Source organism: Ctenocephalides felis, unplaced genomic scaffold (genome assembly GCF_003426905.1).
Source record: "Ctenocephalides felis isolate EL2017-DRISC unplaced genomic scaffold, ASM342690v1 CF-g0.4_SCAFFOLD_03571, whole genome shotgun sequence".
Taxonomy (NCBI): Eukaryota; Metazoa; Arthropoda; class Insecta; order Siphonaptera; family Pulicidae; genus Ctenocephalides; species Ctenocephalides felis.
The window spans coordinates 64,864,496-64,885,180 of NW_020539725.1; the positions used below are offsets into that span (position 1 = coordinate 64,864,496).

At 27.3% G+C, this 20,685-nt stretch overlaps 1 protein-coding gene across 1 annotated transcript in view; it reads right to left on the reverse strand.

Annotated features, from left to right (window-relative positions):
• The window catches only part of LOC113386502, a 98,430-nt gene that overhangs the window by 24,178 nt on the left and 53,567 nt on the right, over positions 1-20,685 (reverse strand). Inside the window, exon 2 of the mRNA XM_026624282.1 lies at positions 10,989-11,221. Within this exon, the coding sequence (XP_026480067.1) occupies positions 10,989-11,084 (96 nt within the window). The 5' untranslated portion in view covers positions 11,085-11,221. The remainder of the gene's footprint in view (positions 1-10,988; positions 11,222-20,685) is intronic.

A 20,685-nucleotide genomic window follows, 5' to 3' on the forward strand; every position in this document is an offset into this window, starting at 1 on the left:
ATCGGTTAATATAAACGCGTGCCAAAGGTTGTTTCTAGTATTTGTAGTAATTTAAATACATATATATATATATATATATATAATATTATGAAGCAATGAGATCACGGTCAAAAATTTTGAGGATTTGGCGCCAGAATCACAAAAATGCATATTATGCGTAAATTGATATTTTTTTTATATACAAATTTTTAATTAAAATATTTTGTTAAAAATACAATTCAATATAAATTCAATACAAGATATTTTTGCACCTTAAGATTATTTTTGAATTTAGCACCTGTTTTTTACATTTCTTCAAATAACTTTTAATTTTATTCTATGACTTTATAATTTGTATACACCAGTAACTAGACACAATTTGCTAAAATCTGGTAAAACCATTTATATACAATTGGATATTGAAATTTTGTGCAATTCGTAGTTGAAATGCAGATTTTGGTATTTTTATAATTATCCATATATGAATTTAAGACATTTTTCTACATTTCTTCAAATAACTTTTAATTTTTTTCCTGAACATTATAATTTGTTTACATCAGTAAAAATTAGATAAAATATACTAAAATTTAGTAAAAAAATTTATATATACTTGCATATTGAAATTTTGAACAATTCTTAGTTGAAATGCGGACTTTAGTATTTTCATACATTCTTTATTTTTCTTCAAACAACTTAGTCAGTAAAAAGTGAACAAAAAATGATTTTTTTTAAAATAAGTGAAAGCAATTTGTATTATAATTGCAATTGCAATAATCAATTTCTTAATAAGTTATTAGAGTAAAATAATATTTGTTTCTCATATTATAAAAATTTACATGTGACGTCACCTTATCATTTGTTATCACAATATCAAACATGAATTATAAAAAGTATCAGCTCTTAATATAGTGTCTTATCTTTATATTATATATATATATATATATATATATATATATAAAAATTATTACGCAATTGTATTCCTTATTCTGTCAATGTCTGATAACATAAAAACCTTCATAAACTTTATATTAAAGATAAAAATAATTTGTTCAGTTTTATTTTTACATCATGTCTGAAAATTAAACTTAAATTAAAAAAATATATAAAAGATATAAAAAAAACTTAGCATGTAAATATAAGTTGCTGGTTTATGATAGATATTTTGACAATTTTAAAATTAATTATATTTTACATATATTTATAAGTAAAAAAGTCCTTGAAAATTATAAAAATATCATCTGCATTAAATTAGTTCTAATAAGAAAAACGAATATTAATAAGTTAACCGTTGGGTTTCTTTCTAAAAAAATAATGTTGTTAGAGAGGAGCTAAGTGTCAATTGCTCGCAATTTTTATATGAAGACACTCTTTTATAGCTAGATAGGATGAAACTAGATTAAATTTACTATAAATCTATGCCAAAAGTTGCACATGGTCCTATAGAAATATTTTGAATAAAACGTTTTTGAATTCGATATTTCATTATTTACCTACAAATAGAATAGAACTCGGAACATTTTTTGGTTTTTATCAAATAACTCGCAAATTTTATATGAAAACACTCTTTTTTAGATAAATAGGGAAAAAACTTGATAAAATTTACTAAAAATCTATGCCAAAAGTTGCACATGGTCCTATTGACATATTTTGAACTAACGACTTTGAAATCGATATTTTATTAATTACCAACAAATATAAAATTTGGTAAATATTCTCTTAATGGAAAAAATAATTGCTTCCAAATTGACTATCAATAATTTATTATTACTTACATGATTTTCGATCAAATTACAATCCAAGTGTGTTCAATCCTTATAATTAGTCACAAAGTCTTGAAAAACATGTCACTATTGAATTAACAAAATATTTTTAGACTTCTCAGTATAACCACTTCAGCTACAAAACACTTTTGAACAGACTAACTAAAAATAAACACTTCTTGCAGAAATCGAAGAAATTATTTGGAAATAGGAAACTTCAAAAAATTCAAGTAAAATTATAAAAAAATTTGATTATGAAAAAAAATCTTGAAAATACGTACAAAATATTCTATACGTTTCGACTTTAATGTGTGTCATCAGTCAGCATTAATTTGCTGATCTCATCACAAAATATACACATAATAAAAAGAAAAATAAATTACATAATTGATATAAATTTACTTAAATTTATGAATAAATTTGCTTTAAATTACATAATTCATAAATTAACTTAAATTTATGAATAAATTTGTTTTAAATTGACTTAACAAAAAAAATAAAGCATTTTTTATAAACAACAATCCAGTATTTTCATAAAGGATTAAATCATTGTTTTGAAAATAGTCATATTATTAATGTTATGAATTTAATGTAATAATTTAACAATAATTTAATAATAATATAAATTAATCTTATAATTAAATTTAATTAAAATTGTGAAAATATTTTGATATAAAAGATTTATGATATTGAAGAAATGCAATAAATAAATAAATAAGTAACTTATAGTAAAAGTAAAACTTGTAGCTGATAAAAGAAAAAAAATGAACTCTAAGTAATATGAATATATAATTTTTTCAAATTTGGTAAAAATTGCACAGACATTTTTGCCAAAAATTTTGCTAAATAATGAATATTTGAAGAGTAATAATGATGTATTCCGTTTATTTTAAGAAAACATTCATACACTTTTCAACTTTAATTTTAATTTAGCACTAACTCCAAAACGTTCTTGTAATATAAGTGCACATACATACAAACACTTACGTTTATTATTAATTTTTATATAACAATTTAATTATTAATAATATTTACCTAAACAAACCACATATGCACTTCGTCACTGATCGATTACGCGGTGAAAGATGTCGCAAATTTTCGAATTTTACCCGATTTTTGTAATTATTCATTTGTTAATAATAAATTAATTAATAGTAAATTTTAGTTGCGTTTTATAATAATATGTAGTTTGCAAAAATTACACATTTAGAAGGCAATATGCCGAACGATTTGGTATCTGAAGCGAATGTGCTTCAGAAATAATTCTGAATCGTATCTGAAGTGCTCGACAGCTGATATAGAAAATAGGGCTGAGAAAAGTTGATCTAAACATAATGAAGTAAAAGTTTTTCACTGAATTGAAAATTCCGAAAATTTTAATGCTTCAAATATGAACTGAATTTTATTATAGCCTATAAAAAATGATGTGTGTGTATGGATACAAATTTTCATCCACGTTTTCGGGCGCACGTATCAACCGATTTGAATGGCTCAAAAAACATTCAATTCGTAATGATAAGGAGATGTGCAGATTAGTTTTTGGCAAAGGCAGGTCCAGCCGTTACGGAGATACGGAACAAAGAATGCAGAAAATATAAATTAGAGATTTTGAGAGAACGGAGTATCTGATTTGAATGATCTAAAAAACATTCAATTCGTAATGATGGGGAGAAGTGCTGATTAGTTTTTGGCAAAGACAGGTCCAGCGGTTTCGGGAGATACAGAGCTAAATGTGCAAAAATGGCAGTTTTTGAAAGAACTAAGCGTCGGATTAGGAAGATCTAAAAAACTTTCTGCTTGTTTTACCAAAATAATTGCTTTTGGAAACATTTTTTTTTGAATATCGGAAATAAATCGATTTTTTTTACCTAAGATTCTAAAGCTCACTAATATATACGAAATAAATAATTTTAGCTTTGCAATCCAGTTTATATAATTCTTATAAATATTATACAATATTACAATATTTATAATAATCTATTTGAAAACATTTATTATTCCTCGAATATTTCATTACGGTACGGAAAGTTCCAGCAATTTGCCTTAAGGCACGATGCCATACACCTCTAGTTAGAATCTAAAACCAGTTTGATTGTCAGTAGAGTCCTTTTATTAAAAATCTAAGTCTATATTCAGTTTAACAGTTTGCTTGGCAGTAGAGTCCTTTTTAAAATCTAAAACCAGTTTGCTTGCCAATAGAGTCATTTTATTATAATCTAGATTCATCCAACTAAATTAACTTATGTTCAGTGTCAGCAGAGTCCTTTTTTGATACCTAAAACCTGTTTGCTCGTCAGTAGAGTCCTTTTGCTAAAATCTTGTCCCAATTTTCGATTAGAGAACATTTTTATGTAGCTTGTTTGCAAGTAGAGCTCTTTTATTAAAATCTAGATTTATATAACTGAATTAACTAATGTTGAGTGTCAGTAGAGTCCTTTTTTAAAATCTGAAACCTATTTGCTCGTCAGTAAGTCCTTTTGCTAAAATCTTGTCTCAATTTTCGAAAAATCCCATTTCTAGGGGGGGAATCAAATTTCCAGGGGGAATCAAATTTTCAAGGAAAAAAATAAATTTTTAGATGGATAAAATCAAATTTCCAGGGAAAAAAACAAACTTTTAGGAAAAAAATCAAATTTTTAGGAAAAAAATTAGTTTCAAGATAAAGAATCAAATTTTGAAGAGGAAAGATGAAAATTAATTTGCCACAATTATGTAGAATTTTTTCGGTAAACACAGAAAAACAAAATCTTTATATAGTTTATATGTGTATCTATGTATGTGTGTGTTTTAAGTAAATTCAGTAAAAGTTAATCATAAAACTCGCAATAATTATAAATGCACTTTCCTTTAAATATATCTGTATATAGCCCACAGATTTCTTCCAAAAAGACTCAAAAATACAATTATTTTACATTATGGATATCAATTAAGAAATATACAAAATTGCAATATATAGTAAAATTAATAATGTGCTTAACATAAAATTCCATATAATACAAGATAATATATATTATCCGCACATTAATATCATTATATTTAACTAAACCTTTATTTTCGATTTATCGATTTTCAATTGGGCTCCACTAAAATCGTTTGTCGGTATCATTCGTTTCTGAGATAGATCACATAACGAAAACCTAACCTGTATATATCAGTAAGTGAGCGAGTGAGTGGGGGCTCATGTTGTTATTAAACCAATACAATTAAAAAAAAAAACAAATGTCGAGATAAGAATCAAAATAGTAAAAGTCAAACATGTGACAAAATGATATTGGTAAGTTGTTGACAGGGGCGTAATCGGAAAAAGGAGAAAAGGGCCCAACAGAAATGATAACTGAAAATTACTTGTAGGAAGTTCATATCACAAGTTTTGTAGTTGAAATGATAAAACTGTTAAGGATTTTAAAGAGAGTTCTGAAACTGTTAAGCGAAATCTTAAAAAAAGCGAAAGCGAAAAAAAATTAAATGTACAGGTGGGGAATATAAAATTTTAAGTGGTGGGAAAATCAAATTTTCGCGAGGAGTAATTATATTTTCAAGAGAAAAACTTTATATTTTCAAGGCGGGAATTAAATTTTTAGAGGGAGAATCTAATTTTCGGAGAGATAATCAAGTTTTCAGAGAGAAAATACAATTTTCAAAGAAAATATCTAATTTTCAGAGAGGAAATATAATTTTTAGAGAGACAATATCATTTTCAGAGAAAAAATCGAATTTTCAGAGAAGAATCAAATTTTCAGGAGAGTAATTAAATTTCCAGGAGAGTATACAATTTTTTTCAGGAGGGAAAAAATCATATTTTCAGGAGAGAAATCTAATTACCAGAGGGATAAGAACAAATTTTCAGGGGAGAAAATAAAATTTTCAGGAGGGGGGGGGGGATTTTCAGAGAGGTGGTAAAAAATTTCAGGGAGCGGAAATCAAATTTTCCGGAGGTGTATAAGTAAAATTTTCAGGAGAGAATCATATTTCCAGAGCAAAAATCCATTTTTCTGGCGAGGAAATCAAAGTTTCAGAGAGGAAATCAAATTTTACAGAGAGACAATCAACTTTTACAGAGAGGAAATCAAATTTTCATGCAGAAAAAATTAAATTTTCAGGAAAACAATCAAATTTTCAGGGAGAAATTATACTTCTAAGAGGGTAATCAAATTTTAAGAGAGAAAAATAAAATATCTAGGGTAGCAAATCAAATTTACAGAGGAAAAATCAAATTTCCGGGGGGAGAGAATCAAATTTCCAGGGGAAGAGAATCAAATTTTCAGAGAAGAAATTATATTTTTAGAGAAAATAATCAAATTATTAGGAAAAAACTAAAATTGAGGAAAAATTCGAATTTTTAAAGAGGAAATCAAATTTTCAGGGAAAAAAAATTTTCAGAGGGAAAATCAAGTTTCCAGAAAAAAAAAATCAAATTATTAAGACAGGAAATCAAATGTCCAGTAGAGTAAAATCAAATTTTCAGCGGTCATCAAAGTTTTGGACAAAAAATTAAATTTCCAGGGAAATTATCAAATTTGCAAGGAGGAATCAAATTTTTAGGATAAAAAACTAATTTTCAGGGGGTTAATCTAATTTTCAAAGAGAGAATCAAATTTTCAAGGAGAGAATCAAATTTTCTAGGGAGGAAATTAAATATTCAAGGGTGAAAAATCAATTTTTCAAGGAAAAAAATTAAATTTCCATGAGAATAAAATCAAATTTTCAGTAAAAATCAGATCAGAAATTCTTAGGGAAAAAATCAAGTTTCCAAGGAAAAAATCAATTTTTCAGGAAGAGAATTAAATTTTTGCGTCGAAAATTAAAGTTTCAGAGAAAAAATTAATTTTTCAGGGGGAAAATCATATATCTATAGCTGAATCAAATTTTCAGAGAAAAAATCTAATTTTCAGTAGAAAACAAATCAAATTCAATTTATCACAATTATGTACAACTTTTTCGATTACTTCAGAAAAATAAAATATTTTAATAAATCATACATGTGTGTATTTATGTGTGTGTTTTAAGTAAACTCAGTAAAAGTTAATCATAAAAATCGCAATAATTATAAATGCACTTTCCTTCAAAATCATCTGGCCATGACGACTGTGGATTTGTTAAAGATATTGTTGCAATTAGTAACAAAATGCAAGTTTTTTTTTAAGAAGCATATCTTATGCAGTTTTTTTTAACATTACTGGACTTTCTAATTTTAATTGCGAGTGAAAAAATAAGGAAACTGGGGGTAAGTGGCATTGTAAAAGAAATTGAAAATTGAAATAATCCATAGTGTAAAAATTATTCAAACGTATAAAAATTTTGAATATCAGGAATTTTTTGAAACCAAACTCAAGTTTATTGTATTTTTTGAATTTTTCTGAAATTTGTGATATTCGTCACGTTGTAAGTAAATAATAATAAATAAACAGGTCTTCATAATCCAACACAATATACTACTAAAAATTTATACAATCTTTTAATTTTCCATTAATATTTTGTGGTCAATTATTTCGACATTATAAACAATTACTGTGAAATCTCACAATCTATTATAAAAATAAAAAAATATAATTATTAACAAAAAAACTATGATTGATTAACCCATCATAAATATAATGAGCTAGGAAACAATTCAATTGCGTAATTTGAACAGGTGTTTTATATAATTATCTATAAAAAAAATTAATTACAAGTCTTGTATAATATGTTTCGGTGTAATTAGAATTTGTGTAATTATAATAATAAACTAGTGGTGTATGGAATTAATATACATTTTAAGTCTTAATGTAAGTATGTGTATATAATTAATCAAACAAAATGATGCCTGATAAAAGCAAAAAAAATAATGTAATGAAATAAATCTATCAATATCTTACAATCAGATTGATTGATATTTTGACAGGTGTGAAAAGAACAAAAAAAAGTGAAACATATTGATTAATTATTATTTGTGTACATTATTCATTCAGAAAAGAATACACATGTTAAACATATATTTTTTTCTATAAATATTGGTAAGATACATGATAAGTATTTGAAGTATATTCTAATTTTATTTAGTCAAATTAATCAGGTTTATCTTTCCTATATTATATATTTATATAATTCATCTTATCTAGAATTGAACCTACGGGTTTATTTCCGTGCTACTATTGGTGGCGCCATCTATGGAATGGGAAAATAATTAAAATTGAGGTAATGGCAAAGAGGTGGTGTAGCGATTTATAATTTAATTTATTCAAAAAATATTATTTCATCCAGAGTTATTTATTAATTACAACATAATAGTTATAGTTTTAATTAAACATATCAGTTTCAAATACTGATTATTATAGATTGATATAATATTTTTTATATTATTGAGGATTTCTAATTTAAATTTAAAAAAATCATATAAATGCCTAAAATGTAAACAGGAGTATTTATACTCGTATATATATATATATATATATATATATATATATATATATATATATATATACATTTCACGTTTATATATATATATTATATTGTATTGATGACCTCATCATAAAGACATAATATAATCATATTCAGACATCAATAATTTATATATATATATATATATATATATATATATATATATATATATATATATATATATATATATTATTGATGTCTGAATATGAATATATTATGTCTTTTTGATGAGGTCATCAACATCATGATCTTTCACACTAAAACGCATACTAAACGACCCGGATACAAATGCCTATGTTTATATATATATATATATATATATATATATATATATATATATATATATGTGTGTATTCTTTACTATATCTACTATAATATCAAGTACTAAAATTGATGAGTTTTCTAACAAAATTTCGAGTTAAAAAATATCTGCCATAAAAAGTACAAACGTAAAATGTATTCTAGTAGTAGTGAGCATTACTTTGAAAGAGCTCCTCAGGACAAACTGTTCGCAACAAATAATTAATATTTTGAATAAATATTCTTTATTGTATCTACTATAATGACAAGCACTAAAATTGACGCGTTTTCTAAGAAAATTTTGAGTTAAAAAATATCTGCCATAAAAAGTACAAACGTAAAATGTATTCCAGTATTAGTGAAAATTACTTTCAAAGAGCTCTTCAGGACAAACTGTTTGCAACAAATAATTAAAATTATGAAAAAATATTCTTTATTGTGTCTATTATCATGACAAATACTAAATTATATATGTTTTATAAGAACATTTTGAGTTAATAAATATCTGCCATAAAAAGTACAAACGTAAAATGTATTCTAGTAGCAGTAAGCATTATTTTCAAAGAGCTCGTCAGGACAAACTGTTCACAACAAATAATTAAAATTCTGAGTAAATATTCTTTATTGTGTCCACTATAATGACTAGTACTAAAATTGACGGGTTTTCTAAGAAAATTTTGAATTAATAAATATCTTATAAGAAACGTACAAACATAAAAATGTATTTCCGTAAGTAACTATTGTTTTCAAAAAGCTCTTCAGGACAAATCGGTTCAGATACAATACTGTAATTAAAATATAATATTCTTCAGAATGCCTAATGTAACTACAAATACTAAAATTTAGAAGTTTTCTAAGAAAATATGGAGTTATTAAATATCCAAGACAGATTGTACATATATTACCGAAAGTAAATTAAAATTATCAAATACGATATAAAAAATTATTTTATAAAGACAAATGTTCATTATTAAATTTTATTGATAATAGATTAAAACAAATAAATTGAAATTTTATTACTAAATAAAGAAAATACTCTATTCTCTAATAAATAAATGATTTCCTGATACACTTGTCCACAAAGTATTGACAAGTCACTATTATTAATTATGGCAAGTATTTAAAAATAACTCAAGTCGTGGGTTGCAATCAATATATGGAATAAAAAAGCACATTGAATGATAGAGCAATTGTTAAAAATTAGTGTCAGACGTCAATTAATATTTAATTATTAATATAAATTGTAATTGAATCAAATTACACGAGTGGGCTTATGCAAAAACCTACGAGTAACGGAGAAATTATGCTAATTCTATATAGACGCAATTGTAATGGTAATTTAATTTATTTAAATTAATTTTGTTCATATTTTCTATATTATATATTTATGTATAATCTTATCTAGAACTGAAACCAAGGGGTAAATTTACGTGCTACATTTCGTAGCGCCATCTATGAAGAGAGCAAACAATTAAAATCGAAGCAAAGGTGAAGCAATTTGTTTACATATATTTTATTTGTGGTAACGTCTGAATTTTTTAAATTAATGTGTTATTGTCTCATTTAAGAATGTATATTCATTTATTATTTATTTATAGAAATTGTTAGAATAATAAATAACTATATAAAATATAAAAATAGTAGAAAAGGTGTCTTCAGTGGATTGCATTGAGATATTATTATCTATTGAAATGCTCAATGCCTTCGAGGCGATTGTTTCGAATGTAGGCGTGTGTGTAATTACTGTAATTATATGGTAAATAATTTATATATATATATATATATATATACAATATTACCATAAACGTGTTGGATAATTGTAATCCACGCGCACGAATCGTTGACAATGTTGATTCCAGTAAAAAACTTACTTTGCAATTTAATATATTTATGTATTATATATATATATATATATATATATATATATAGAGTATCGTGTTAGTTAGAACACTTATAACTCACGAACGGCTGAACCGATTTAGCTGAAAATTGGCAGGGACTTAGTTTAGAGACAGGAGAAGGACACAAGATACTTTTTATCCCAGTTTTTTTAAAATTCAAATTCAAAATTAATTAATTATAAACTGTCCATTTAGTTTATTCATTCTGTGGGAATAGTTATGGTTATGAAAGTATAAGCTCCACTTGTATGAAAATATTAGGTTGTCAAATATCTCCCTTCCGCCTTTTTGTATTATAAACCAATAGCAAAAAAGCGGAAGGGAGATATTTGACAACCTAATATATAAAATTTATTTACTATAAAAATTAATGCTATGAAAATATATGACAAGTGCAATTGTTTTTTCTCTCATGACTAGCCTGCCAAATCCCCACAATTCTATGATTTATAATTTATTATTTTCAGAAATAAATATGAATGATTAATGATGGTATTTTATTTTTGTTTTATTTTTTTCAATTATAAAAACTGCTTATTTATTGCCATTATGGCGAAACAAAGTTTGCCGGGTCAGCTAGTATATATATATATATATATATATATATATCCAATAAAATATTATTACTTACCCGTGATATCCTCAGGGGCATCCTCTGATCCGAGCCCCCGTACATTCGGAAGCCCCAAGGGGGCCCTCCTTCAAGGATCACTTGCTTCGAAGACATCCTTGATGAATTTTAAATTACAGGACACTTTTTTGTTATTTTAACATTTTTAAAAGTTTTTTAAATTGTCTTTCCGCCACTTTCATTTTTTTTACACAAAATTAAGACACTGATTGAATAGTTTGTTGGTCACAACACTGTAACAAAAATTAGAAAAATATTAATAAAAAATCATTAAAGTTAAATATTAAGATTTCGACGACATAAGCTCAAACATTAGCTATTTGACTATATAGCTATCTATATGTAATTCTATATCTATCACTTTCTATAAATATATCTCTTACTGTCTTTCGGGACCTTTTTTTCTAACATTCTCTCTTTCCTTTTGAAGCTTTTGAGGATAAAAAATTATTACATCTTTTTTTTATTTTCCAGAAAATATTTTTGTAATTTTGGATTTTGGAAATTCAAAAAATTACCCAGGCTAAGCACAGTCTAAGCGCCACTCTGGTGCAAATGTTCACCCAAGTGCGTTTAGACTGTTACACTGTACTGTAACACTTTTACGTTAAAAATTTGTACGTCAAAATTAAGAAAGTATTAAGGTTTTGATGACATAACCCTAATTTGTGGTTATTTGACATTCGTATAGAATCAAAGATATCACATGACAAGACGATATCGACCAATCACATCAATGCGTTTTGAATGACCGTATCGGTAGCCAATGAGGAATCAATATTTGTGGCGTAACGCATTTCCGTTGCATTTCAGCTGATTTAGTTTCTAGAACAAGAGTTACTTAAAAATCTGAATTCTACTTAATTTTATTTCAACAAATCAAATGACAAATCTATGTCAGCGCAGGGACTCGAACCGAGTATCCTTGGCGTGTGAGTCGGGCATGCTACTGACTGAGCTATTTTGATTTTTGAAACGCTGATAAAATATTTTCAATGTAAAAATTCGTGTACAATATAAAGAGTATTTTATATATACAACAAATAAGAAACTTACTTCTAGCTGAACTTTTTAAAAAATCGTATTTACTTTAAAACTTTTTATTTCGAGCTCGGAATGGAAAAGTTTTTTTATTGTTGTGCTGAAAACGTTGGAAACTTCTAAAAGAACATTTTGTTAAAAGAATTATTTTGAGAATGCTTTAAGGAAATTGATGTGGAATTGTTTGATTTAATTATTATATTACATTTTTAAATATTTCTTAAATATTAAGTTCGGTAGAAATACATGAATCCTAATATTATAAAACATAACTATCACGTAGGACATTTTTAAATACATATTTCTACTAAAATTATAATTAGTTTAGGATGTTTTAAGAACTCAAAAATGAAACATATGACTAAAAGTATCAATTAAATAAATAAACATTAAATAATTGTTATCTCATGATCGGTGAGAAAAAATTGAACAATGCGTTTTAATGATTCAGTAAATAAAATATTTAATCAAAGTTACTTAAAGAAACAAATAAATGTAATTGTTATATAAGTGTTTATTTTTACTTTTCATCTACTTTGATAATAAATATAAATAAACTACGAAATATTTATTTAGAATTGTTTCTTTAAATAATTATTCAATTGTTAAATTATTAGACTATATAAATTGCTATGATGCAATTTAAACATAATTATTATTATTATTGATAAATCTAAAATCAAACATTAGTATTAATTTTTTTTTCAAATATTATGAGTTTTATTAATTAAATAATTAAATTGTTTTATTACGTAATCACACAAAATCTTTTGTTTTTAAAATAATTTAAATACTCTAATTTTATTACAAAAATAATTCTGTTATTGTTATAGAAAGTAAAGACAATATTGTCCTTTATTTATTATCTAAGAAATAATTTATAAAACAATCTTACTCGATTTTTTTGAAAAAAAAAAGTCAGTAGCATGCCCTACTCACATGCCGGGGGTACTCGGTTCGAATCCTGGCACTGACAGAATTGTCGTTTAATTTGTTGTATAGAAATTAAAGGGATACACGGTTCGAGTCCTTGCACTGACGTAGAATTGTCATTTGACTATTTGTTGGATTTAAATTTAGTAGAATATAGATTGTTGAATAGCTCAGTCGGTAGCAGGCCTGATTTCACACGCCAGGGACACTCGGTTCGAGTCCTGGCACTGACATGGAACTGTCATTTGATGATATGTTTGATCGAAATAAAGTAGAATATATAATGTTCAATTGCTCAGTAGGTAGTATGCCCGACTAACATGCCGGGGGGTACTCGGTTCGAGTCCTGGCACTGATATGGAATTATTTGATTTGTTGGATTGAAATTAAGTAGAAATTTAGATTGTTCAATAGCTCTGTCTGTAATATTCTTGACTGACACACCAGGGCTACTCAGTTCGAGTCCTGGCACTGACACAAAATTGTCATTTGATGATATATTGGATAGGAATTAAGAAGAATTTAGATTGTTAAATAGCTCAGTCAGTAGCATGCCCTACTCACAGGCCGGGGGTACTCGGTTCGAGTCCTGGCACTGACATAGAAATGTCGTTTAAATTGTTGGATAGAAATTAAAAGAATACTCGGTTCGAGTCCTTGCACTGACGTAGAATTGTCATTTGACTATTTGTTGGATTTAAATTTAGTAGAATTCAGATTATTGTATAGCTCAGTCAGTAGCATGCTCGACTCACACGCCAGTGGTACTCGGTTCGTGTTCTGGCACTGACACAAAAGTGTCATTTGATGATATATTGGATAGGAATTAAGTAGAATTTAGATTATTGAATAGCTCAGTCAGTAGCATGCTCGACTCACACGCCGGTTCGAGTCCTGGCACTGATACAAAATTGTCATTTGATGATATGTTGGATTGAAATTAAGTGGAATTTAGATTGTCAAATAGCTCAGTCAGTAGCATGCCTAACTAACAGGCCAGGGTCACTCGGTTCGAGTCCTGGCACTGACATAGAATTATCATTTAATGATTTTTTGGGTTGAAATTAACTAGAATTTAGATTGTTGAATAGCTCAGTCAGTAGCATGCCCGACTAACATGCCGGGGGGTACTCGGTTCGAGTCCTGGCACTGATATGGAATTGTTATTTGATGATTTGTTGGATTGAAATTAAGTTAAAATTTGAAGTGTTGATTTGAGATAGAGTAGAATTAGAAGTTAGAATAAAATGTAAGGTTAGAAGAAAAATAAAAAAAAGGTTGGTTGTAAAAATTTATAGTATATGAAATAATAAATATAGTCTATGATATAATAAAAATAGAGATAGTATCAAATGTAAGTTGCAGGTATGCCAAAATTCTCTGAGTAAGTAAGGCTAATATAATTTTAAAAAAAACTAATGAAGTTACAATTGTCCAAAAAACGCAATTACCAATTCCAAAACAGTAAAATAATCCTTATGACGTTTTACACAACAATTTTATCACAATCGATTATAAATCACTTCATACAAACTTGTTATAAACAACACAAAGTTCTCGTCAAGTCAACATACATATTTCAATAACATGAAACAATAACAACAATTGTTCATAATTATTTATTTATACCGAATGCAATTTCACAATTCCTTATTCTAAGAGTGATAGAAATAATAATAAGACGACTTAATCCGTCGGCGTCTCGCACGATACTGAAAAGTCGGACCATGTGTGTTTTGATGCGGTTAATTGAGAATTTACATAGATACATACATTTACATGACTACATACATACATTACACATTAATTTACAGAGTCGAATTCATAAAATAATGAGACTTTTCTACTACCACCTAAAAAACTTCTAAAACAACCAGCAACTCGGCCCACATTCTAACGAAAACTTACCTGCTGTAAACTTGTGGAAAAAGACTATCAAATACATTATAGGTGAAAAGAAAAAAATATAGATGTTGTATAAGTTGTTTAGAGTGAAAACTAAAAAAACGTTCAAGCAAAATATAATATAATCAAAAAACTAATAGTTTGGTCCTAAGAAAGCTGAATGATCCTTCAATTATGCCTAGGTTCATACAAAATCTCAAATATTCGTTATAAAGGTGATCTCTTCAAAATAATTCCGTCTCTATTTAAGAGAAGCATAAAGATTGCAAATATTTTAAATATCACTAATTATTTTTAAAAGAATATGATACCCAATTCAGCCCTTTTCTAATCTTTAGCAGATGAGTAAACATGTAAATTCTTCATAAGCATTTATATCTACACGTGTCTGGAACGTATACTGCATTGTTATTTATAAAATCTAGTACATAGTTGCTTATTTCGATTCCTAATCGTATGATAAATACGATTTACAAGAATAAAGCAGAGGTTTCCAAGGTATGCTCCATAGATGAATATAAATCTATCCTATTTTGGCAACCTAAAAAAAAAAAAATGTGTAGAACTAATTTTGAAGTTTAATTTATTGCCTTAGGATGAAAAATTAGGAAGTGCTAGAGTCTCAAAAATTTAAACAAATTTGCCTAAATTATCTAAAATTTACACTCACTTGAACTGGCTCTGTCTAGGATGAGTAAATAATTTTGGACTTAGTATCAATCTTCCTGCTTTGCAAAAATATTTAAAAAAACTGAATGAATATAATTGAATCAATATAAACAACTTCTGTATCAATTAGAATAGTTTAACTTGATTAAGCTCGATTTTTTTTCAACTTCCCGTAGGGTAAGTTACTGTAATGGGCCAAAAATCGGAATTAAAAATTTTTACATTTCTCGACGTTTTGAAGGTTTCTGAACGTTTTGGCATACCTCAGAAAAAATGGATGTGTGTGTGTGTGTATGTATGTATGGATACAAATTTTCTCCCACGTTATCGGGCGTACGGATCAACCGATTTGAATGGTTCAAGAAACATTCGATTCCTATTGACAGGGAAAAGAGCTGATTAGTTTTTGGCAAAAGCAGGTCCAGTCGTTTCGGAGATACGGAGCAAAGAGTGCAGAAAATAGAAATCGACTTTTTGAGAGAACGGAGTAGCCGATTTGAATGATTTAAAAAACATTCGATTAGTAATGATTGGGAGAAGCGTTTATTAGTTTTTGGCAAAGGCAGGTCCAGCCATTTCGAAGATACGGAGCTAAATATGTAAAAAATGACAGTTTTTGAGAGAACTAAGCGTCCGATTTAAATGATTCAAAGAACTTTCTGCTTGTCTTAACAAAATAATTGATTTTGGAAAAAAAAATTGTTTCAACTTTTTTTTTTTTTAATTTTTTGTATATCGAAAATAATTCAGATTTTATTTTTAATTCTGACTATAGTTCTAATATACTTTACAAATAATTTCAACTTTGCAATTCAGTTTATATAATTCTTATAAATATTAGACAATGTTATAATATTTATAATAATCTATTTGAAAACATTCAGTATTCCTCGAACATTTTGTTACGGTACGGGAAGTTCCAGCAATTTGCCTTAAGGCACAATGCCACCCACCCCACTAGTTTTTTTTTTGAATTTGGATCTACCTTCAATAACCTTGACCTTCTCTGATGCATGTTTTTGCAAAACAAACAATCTTAGTTCATTTTAAACGATATTGTGCTTAGTGAAAGTTTAATGCATTTGTTACATTTTACTTTGTGCAAATGCATTTAGAAATGCACACCAGACTCTATACAATCTCAATGAACTTCGTTCAATCTCGATGAATCTCTTACAATCTCGAATGTATTAGAATTTTTTACTAATTTTTTAACAATACTATCACTGTTTCGGTTTGACGTTGAGTTCTGGGACACTCTGTATACATAATAATGAATAAAAACAAAATCTCCTCCTACACTAACTAGCAAGTCAAAAACTTTGGCACAAATTTTTCACTAGAGGAATTTCTCTTAAAGTTATAGGATTATCTTATGGGAACCTTAAGTATCATTTTAAGCAATATTAAAGAAAAATATTATACCAATCACCTTGCAGATAAAAATCTTTATTACTAAAAATATTTGCACAATAATCCATCCAATGAGTAAATTAACGTCCATAGTTCCATGTCGCAAGGTTACCAGTTATTTAACATCATTTCATATATATATATATATATATATATATATATATATATATATATATATATATATATATTGACTATTTGCATAAACATGTCATCTCTTGATTTTTTGTAACGACAAGGTCGTCAACAGTACAAACTATGTTTATACGACAAATTCTTATGATATCACCTATATGGATATTGATTTATCAGATTTGTGCAAGATTTTAGTACTCATTGTAGAAGAGATTTGAAGATGTATGTAATTGGTAAATGTTTGAAGTGTGTTAATAAAAACTGTAAAGTTTAGTCTTTTTTTAGAAGAAAATTCTTAAAAAATTCCTTCAACAAACTCTAAAAATATTTATCAAAACACATCTAACCGTGTAGAAGGAGTTCGAGTTCATACATCCGTACAGAAGAATTTTATATATAAGATATATATTAACTTCCCGTAGGGAAGTCTGCTTGTATTGACAAAACAATTGCTTTTGAGGATAAAAAATTGTCACATATTTTTATATTTTTCATAAAATATTTTTGTAATTTTGGATTGAAAATTCAAAAAATTACCCAGAGTAAGCACAGTCTAAGCGCCACTCTGGTACAAATGTTTTCGCAAGTGCGTTTAGACTGTATACGTACTTAAGCACTTTTCCAATATTGTGAAAACTATTGAAAAATGTGAAAATGCCGCCAAGCTAAGCACAGTATAAGTGAAAATGTCGCAAAGAATTATTTGCAAATGCGTTTAGACTGTGACTGTACGGGAGCACTTTTTCAATTTTGTGTAAGGCAACAATTTTTTTTTTTGAAATTGAATTCGAAATGAAATGACGATTGTTAATGTTCTGGAGGTAAATTGATTGATTTATGATTTACATTTGAATTCAACTTCTTAGGTTGGCGATGTATAAATTAGTATAATAGAATTTTATTTTTGAAGTAAAACTTCTTAAGTCGCGATGTGATATAGAGGCTGTTTTGATTAAACGTAAAAGAGACAGCAGTATATAGTGAGAAAATGAGAGAGAGATATATAAAATACTAGTGCAAAAAAGAGCAACATATACCTGACAGTGTAGAGTGACAGAGTAAGATACATGAGTACGATGTAACCTCCAAAATTTAGCAACTACCTTTTTAAATGTAAATTTTTGATAAAAGGACAAGAGATACCAATTTTTGTTGTTAATAGAAATTGTAGATAATTTAATTGGCTATAAATTTGCTGAATATTGCAAAATGGTGGGACATTTCGTTTTGAAGTTATAAATAAATAAATAAAAATCGAGCTGGTCCTAAAGTATGAAGCAAGATATACTGATGCAACCTCCAAAATTTAACAACAACCTGTTTCATTGCAAATTTTAGGTAAAAGGATATGAGATACAACATTTTGTTATTAACAAAAGTTGTAGATAATTTAATTGGCTAAAAATTTGCTGGATATTGCAAAACAATCGGACAATTTGTTTAGAAGTTATAAACAAATAAAAATCGAACCGGTCCAAAAATATTAAACGAAATATATTAAAATGTAGCCTCCTCAATTTAACAACAATCATTTTAGTTCTTATAAATGCCGCCAAGCTAAGCACAGTATAAGTGAAAATGTCGCACAGAATTATTTGCAAATGCGTTTAGACTGTGACTATACCGGAGCACTTTTTCAATTTTGTGCAAATTAGGCAACTAAACTATTTTTTTGAAATTGAATTCGAAATGAAATGGCGATTGTTGATGTTCCTGGAGATAAATTGATTTATGATTTACATTTGATTAGCTCAGATATAACAAGATAGCAAAAATAATTAAAGTAACACAGCATTTGTAATAATACATTTGAAAACGTTTAAAATTTCTCGAATATTTCATTACGGTACGGAAAGTTCCAGCAATTTGCCTTAAGGCACGATGCCATACACCGCTAGTTATTTTTAGTTTTGGCATAATTTTCCAAGTATTGACACAAATAAAAGGCTACTACACGTTTCTATTGTAAATTTAACAGTTTCTGGTTTTATTACAAAATAATACGTGTGCCGAATACATTAGTGTAAATTCTACTCGTATTGTTATTCAAAACTCGGTTCCGTGTCAAGGAAATGTTTAATGCTTAAATTTTTTTATATTGAAGATATGTCCAATTTAAACACTCGATTTGACAAGCGTTATGATCTTCTGAAAAGATAAATGGTAATCAGATTTCTTTTTTTTTTTGAGGGCTTGTCACTCATTCATAGCTTTTTTAGTCTTGTAGACAACAAATTGGTAATTAAATGATGATGTGTCAAATTTGTGAAAGTTATCTAATTAGTTGTCATGGGAAATGTAATTATGGGTCTAGGTGTAAGTGGCATTCATAGAGATTACACTACATGGACTGCTAGTCTTCATATGGGACTGTGACGTCACATGTCTGAGCAAACATTGCCGACGACAATCGCGGACTCATATGTTATATGTTACGTGCCTAACATAGACCTTATAATATATAAACCAAATTTAACAGGTGGATTCGATTTTGACTGTATCTTATATTATTTTAATTTCTGGCACGTCTCAGCTGTTTTTCAGCTATAATAATGTAGACATTACATTTTTCTTGTATATTATATTCTAATATTATCTAGGCTCATAACTTCACCTAAATTCAAATTTCAAGTGAGAGACATTTCTAGCAGCAAATGTTTTCAATGTCAAACAATGATAAGTGATTTTTTGTACCATTTATTTCTATAATATTACTATTGTTTCATGATTCATTAAATCTTTAAAATTTCCTTTGACAAACTCTAAAAAGAATGATTAAAATCCGAATAACCGTTTAGGAGAAGTATCAAACCATACACCCGCACATAAGAATTTTATATATAAGATATATTAATTCACAAAGAACAAATTTACTGAATGGCAGCCAACTAGTGCATCCAAATTTACAACATGATAGTCAATAAATCAACATAGATGTAACCAATGAATATATGATGTAACCGTTATTCATCTTTCATTTTGTGAAGAAAGATTCATGTCACGTACTAGATTCAGGAATAAATCTCCTAATTTCTATTTATATAGAGACTCACACTTATTAGTAGGAGATCTTGAATGATACATACTTTGTAATGATGTCTGGTTACAAAATAATAAGAAAGATATATTATATATAAAAATGGAGCTCTCGATCAAATGATCCGCTAAAACTCGAAAACCTCTAAACCGATTTGGCCAGTCTTGAAAAATTCGTGCTAATCAGTAGGTTGTCGGAAAGGTGAGATATTATTTCAAAATCGCGTAGAAACTTTACATTTTTAATTTGAACATTTTTGTAGAAGCGTAATTTGAATAAAACAATGGACGGTGGCTAATACGTCAAATGTCAAAGTTTTTGACAGATGAACGTTTAATAGGATGTTTTACGTGAATATTATTTAATTATGATTGAATTGTTGGTTTGTAGTTTTATTTGTACACAAAAACGTTATTAAACGGATCGCAAGTGTTATTAGAGACTCAAAATATCAACTTTTTTCAAATGTTAATATGAAAATGCACTTTTTGGCATATTTTTCTCAAACACGGTGCTCTGGAAGATTTCTTTTGTATAATTATATACTCATTGGTATTTTCTAGGTTA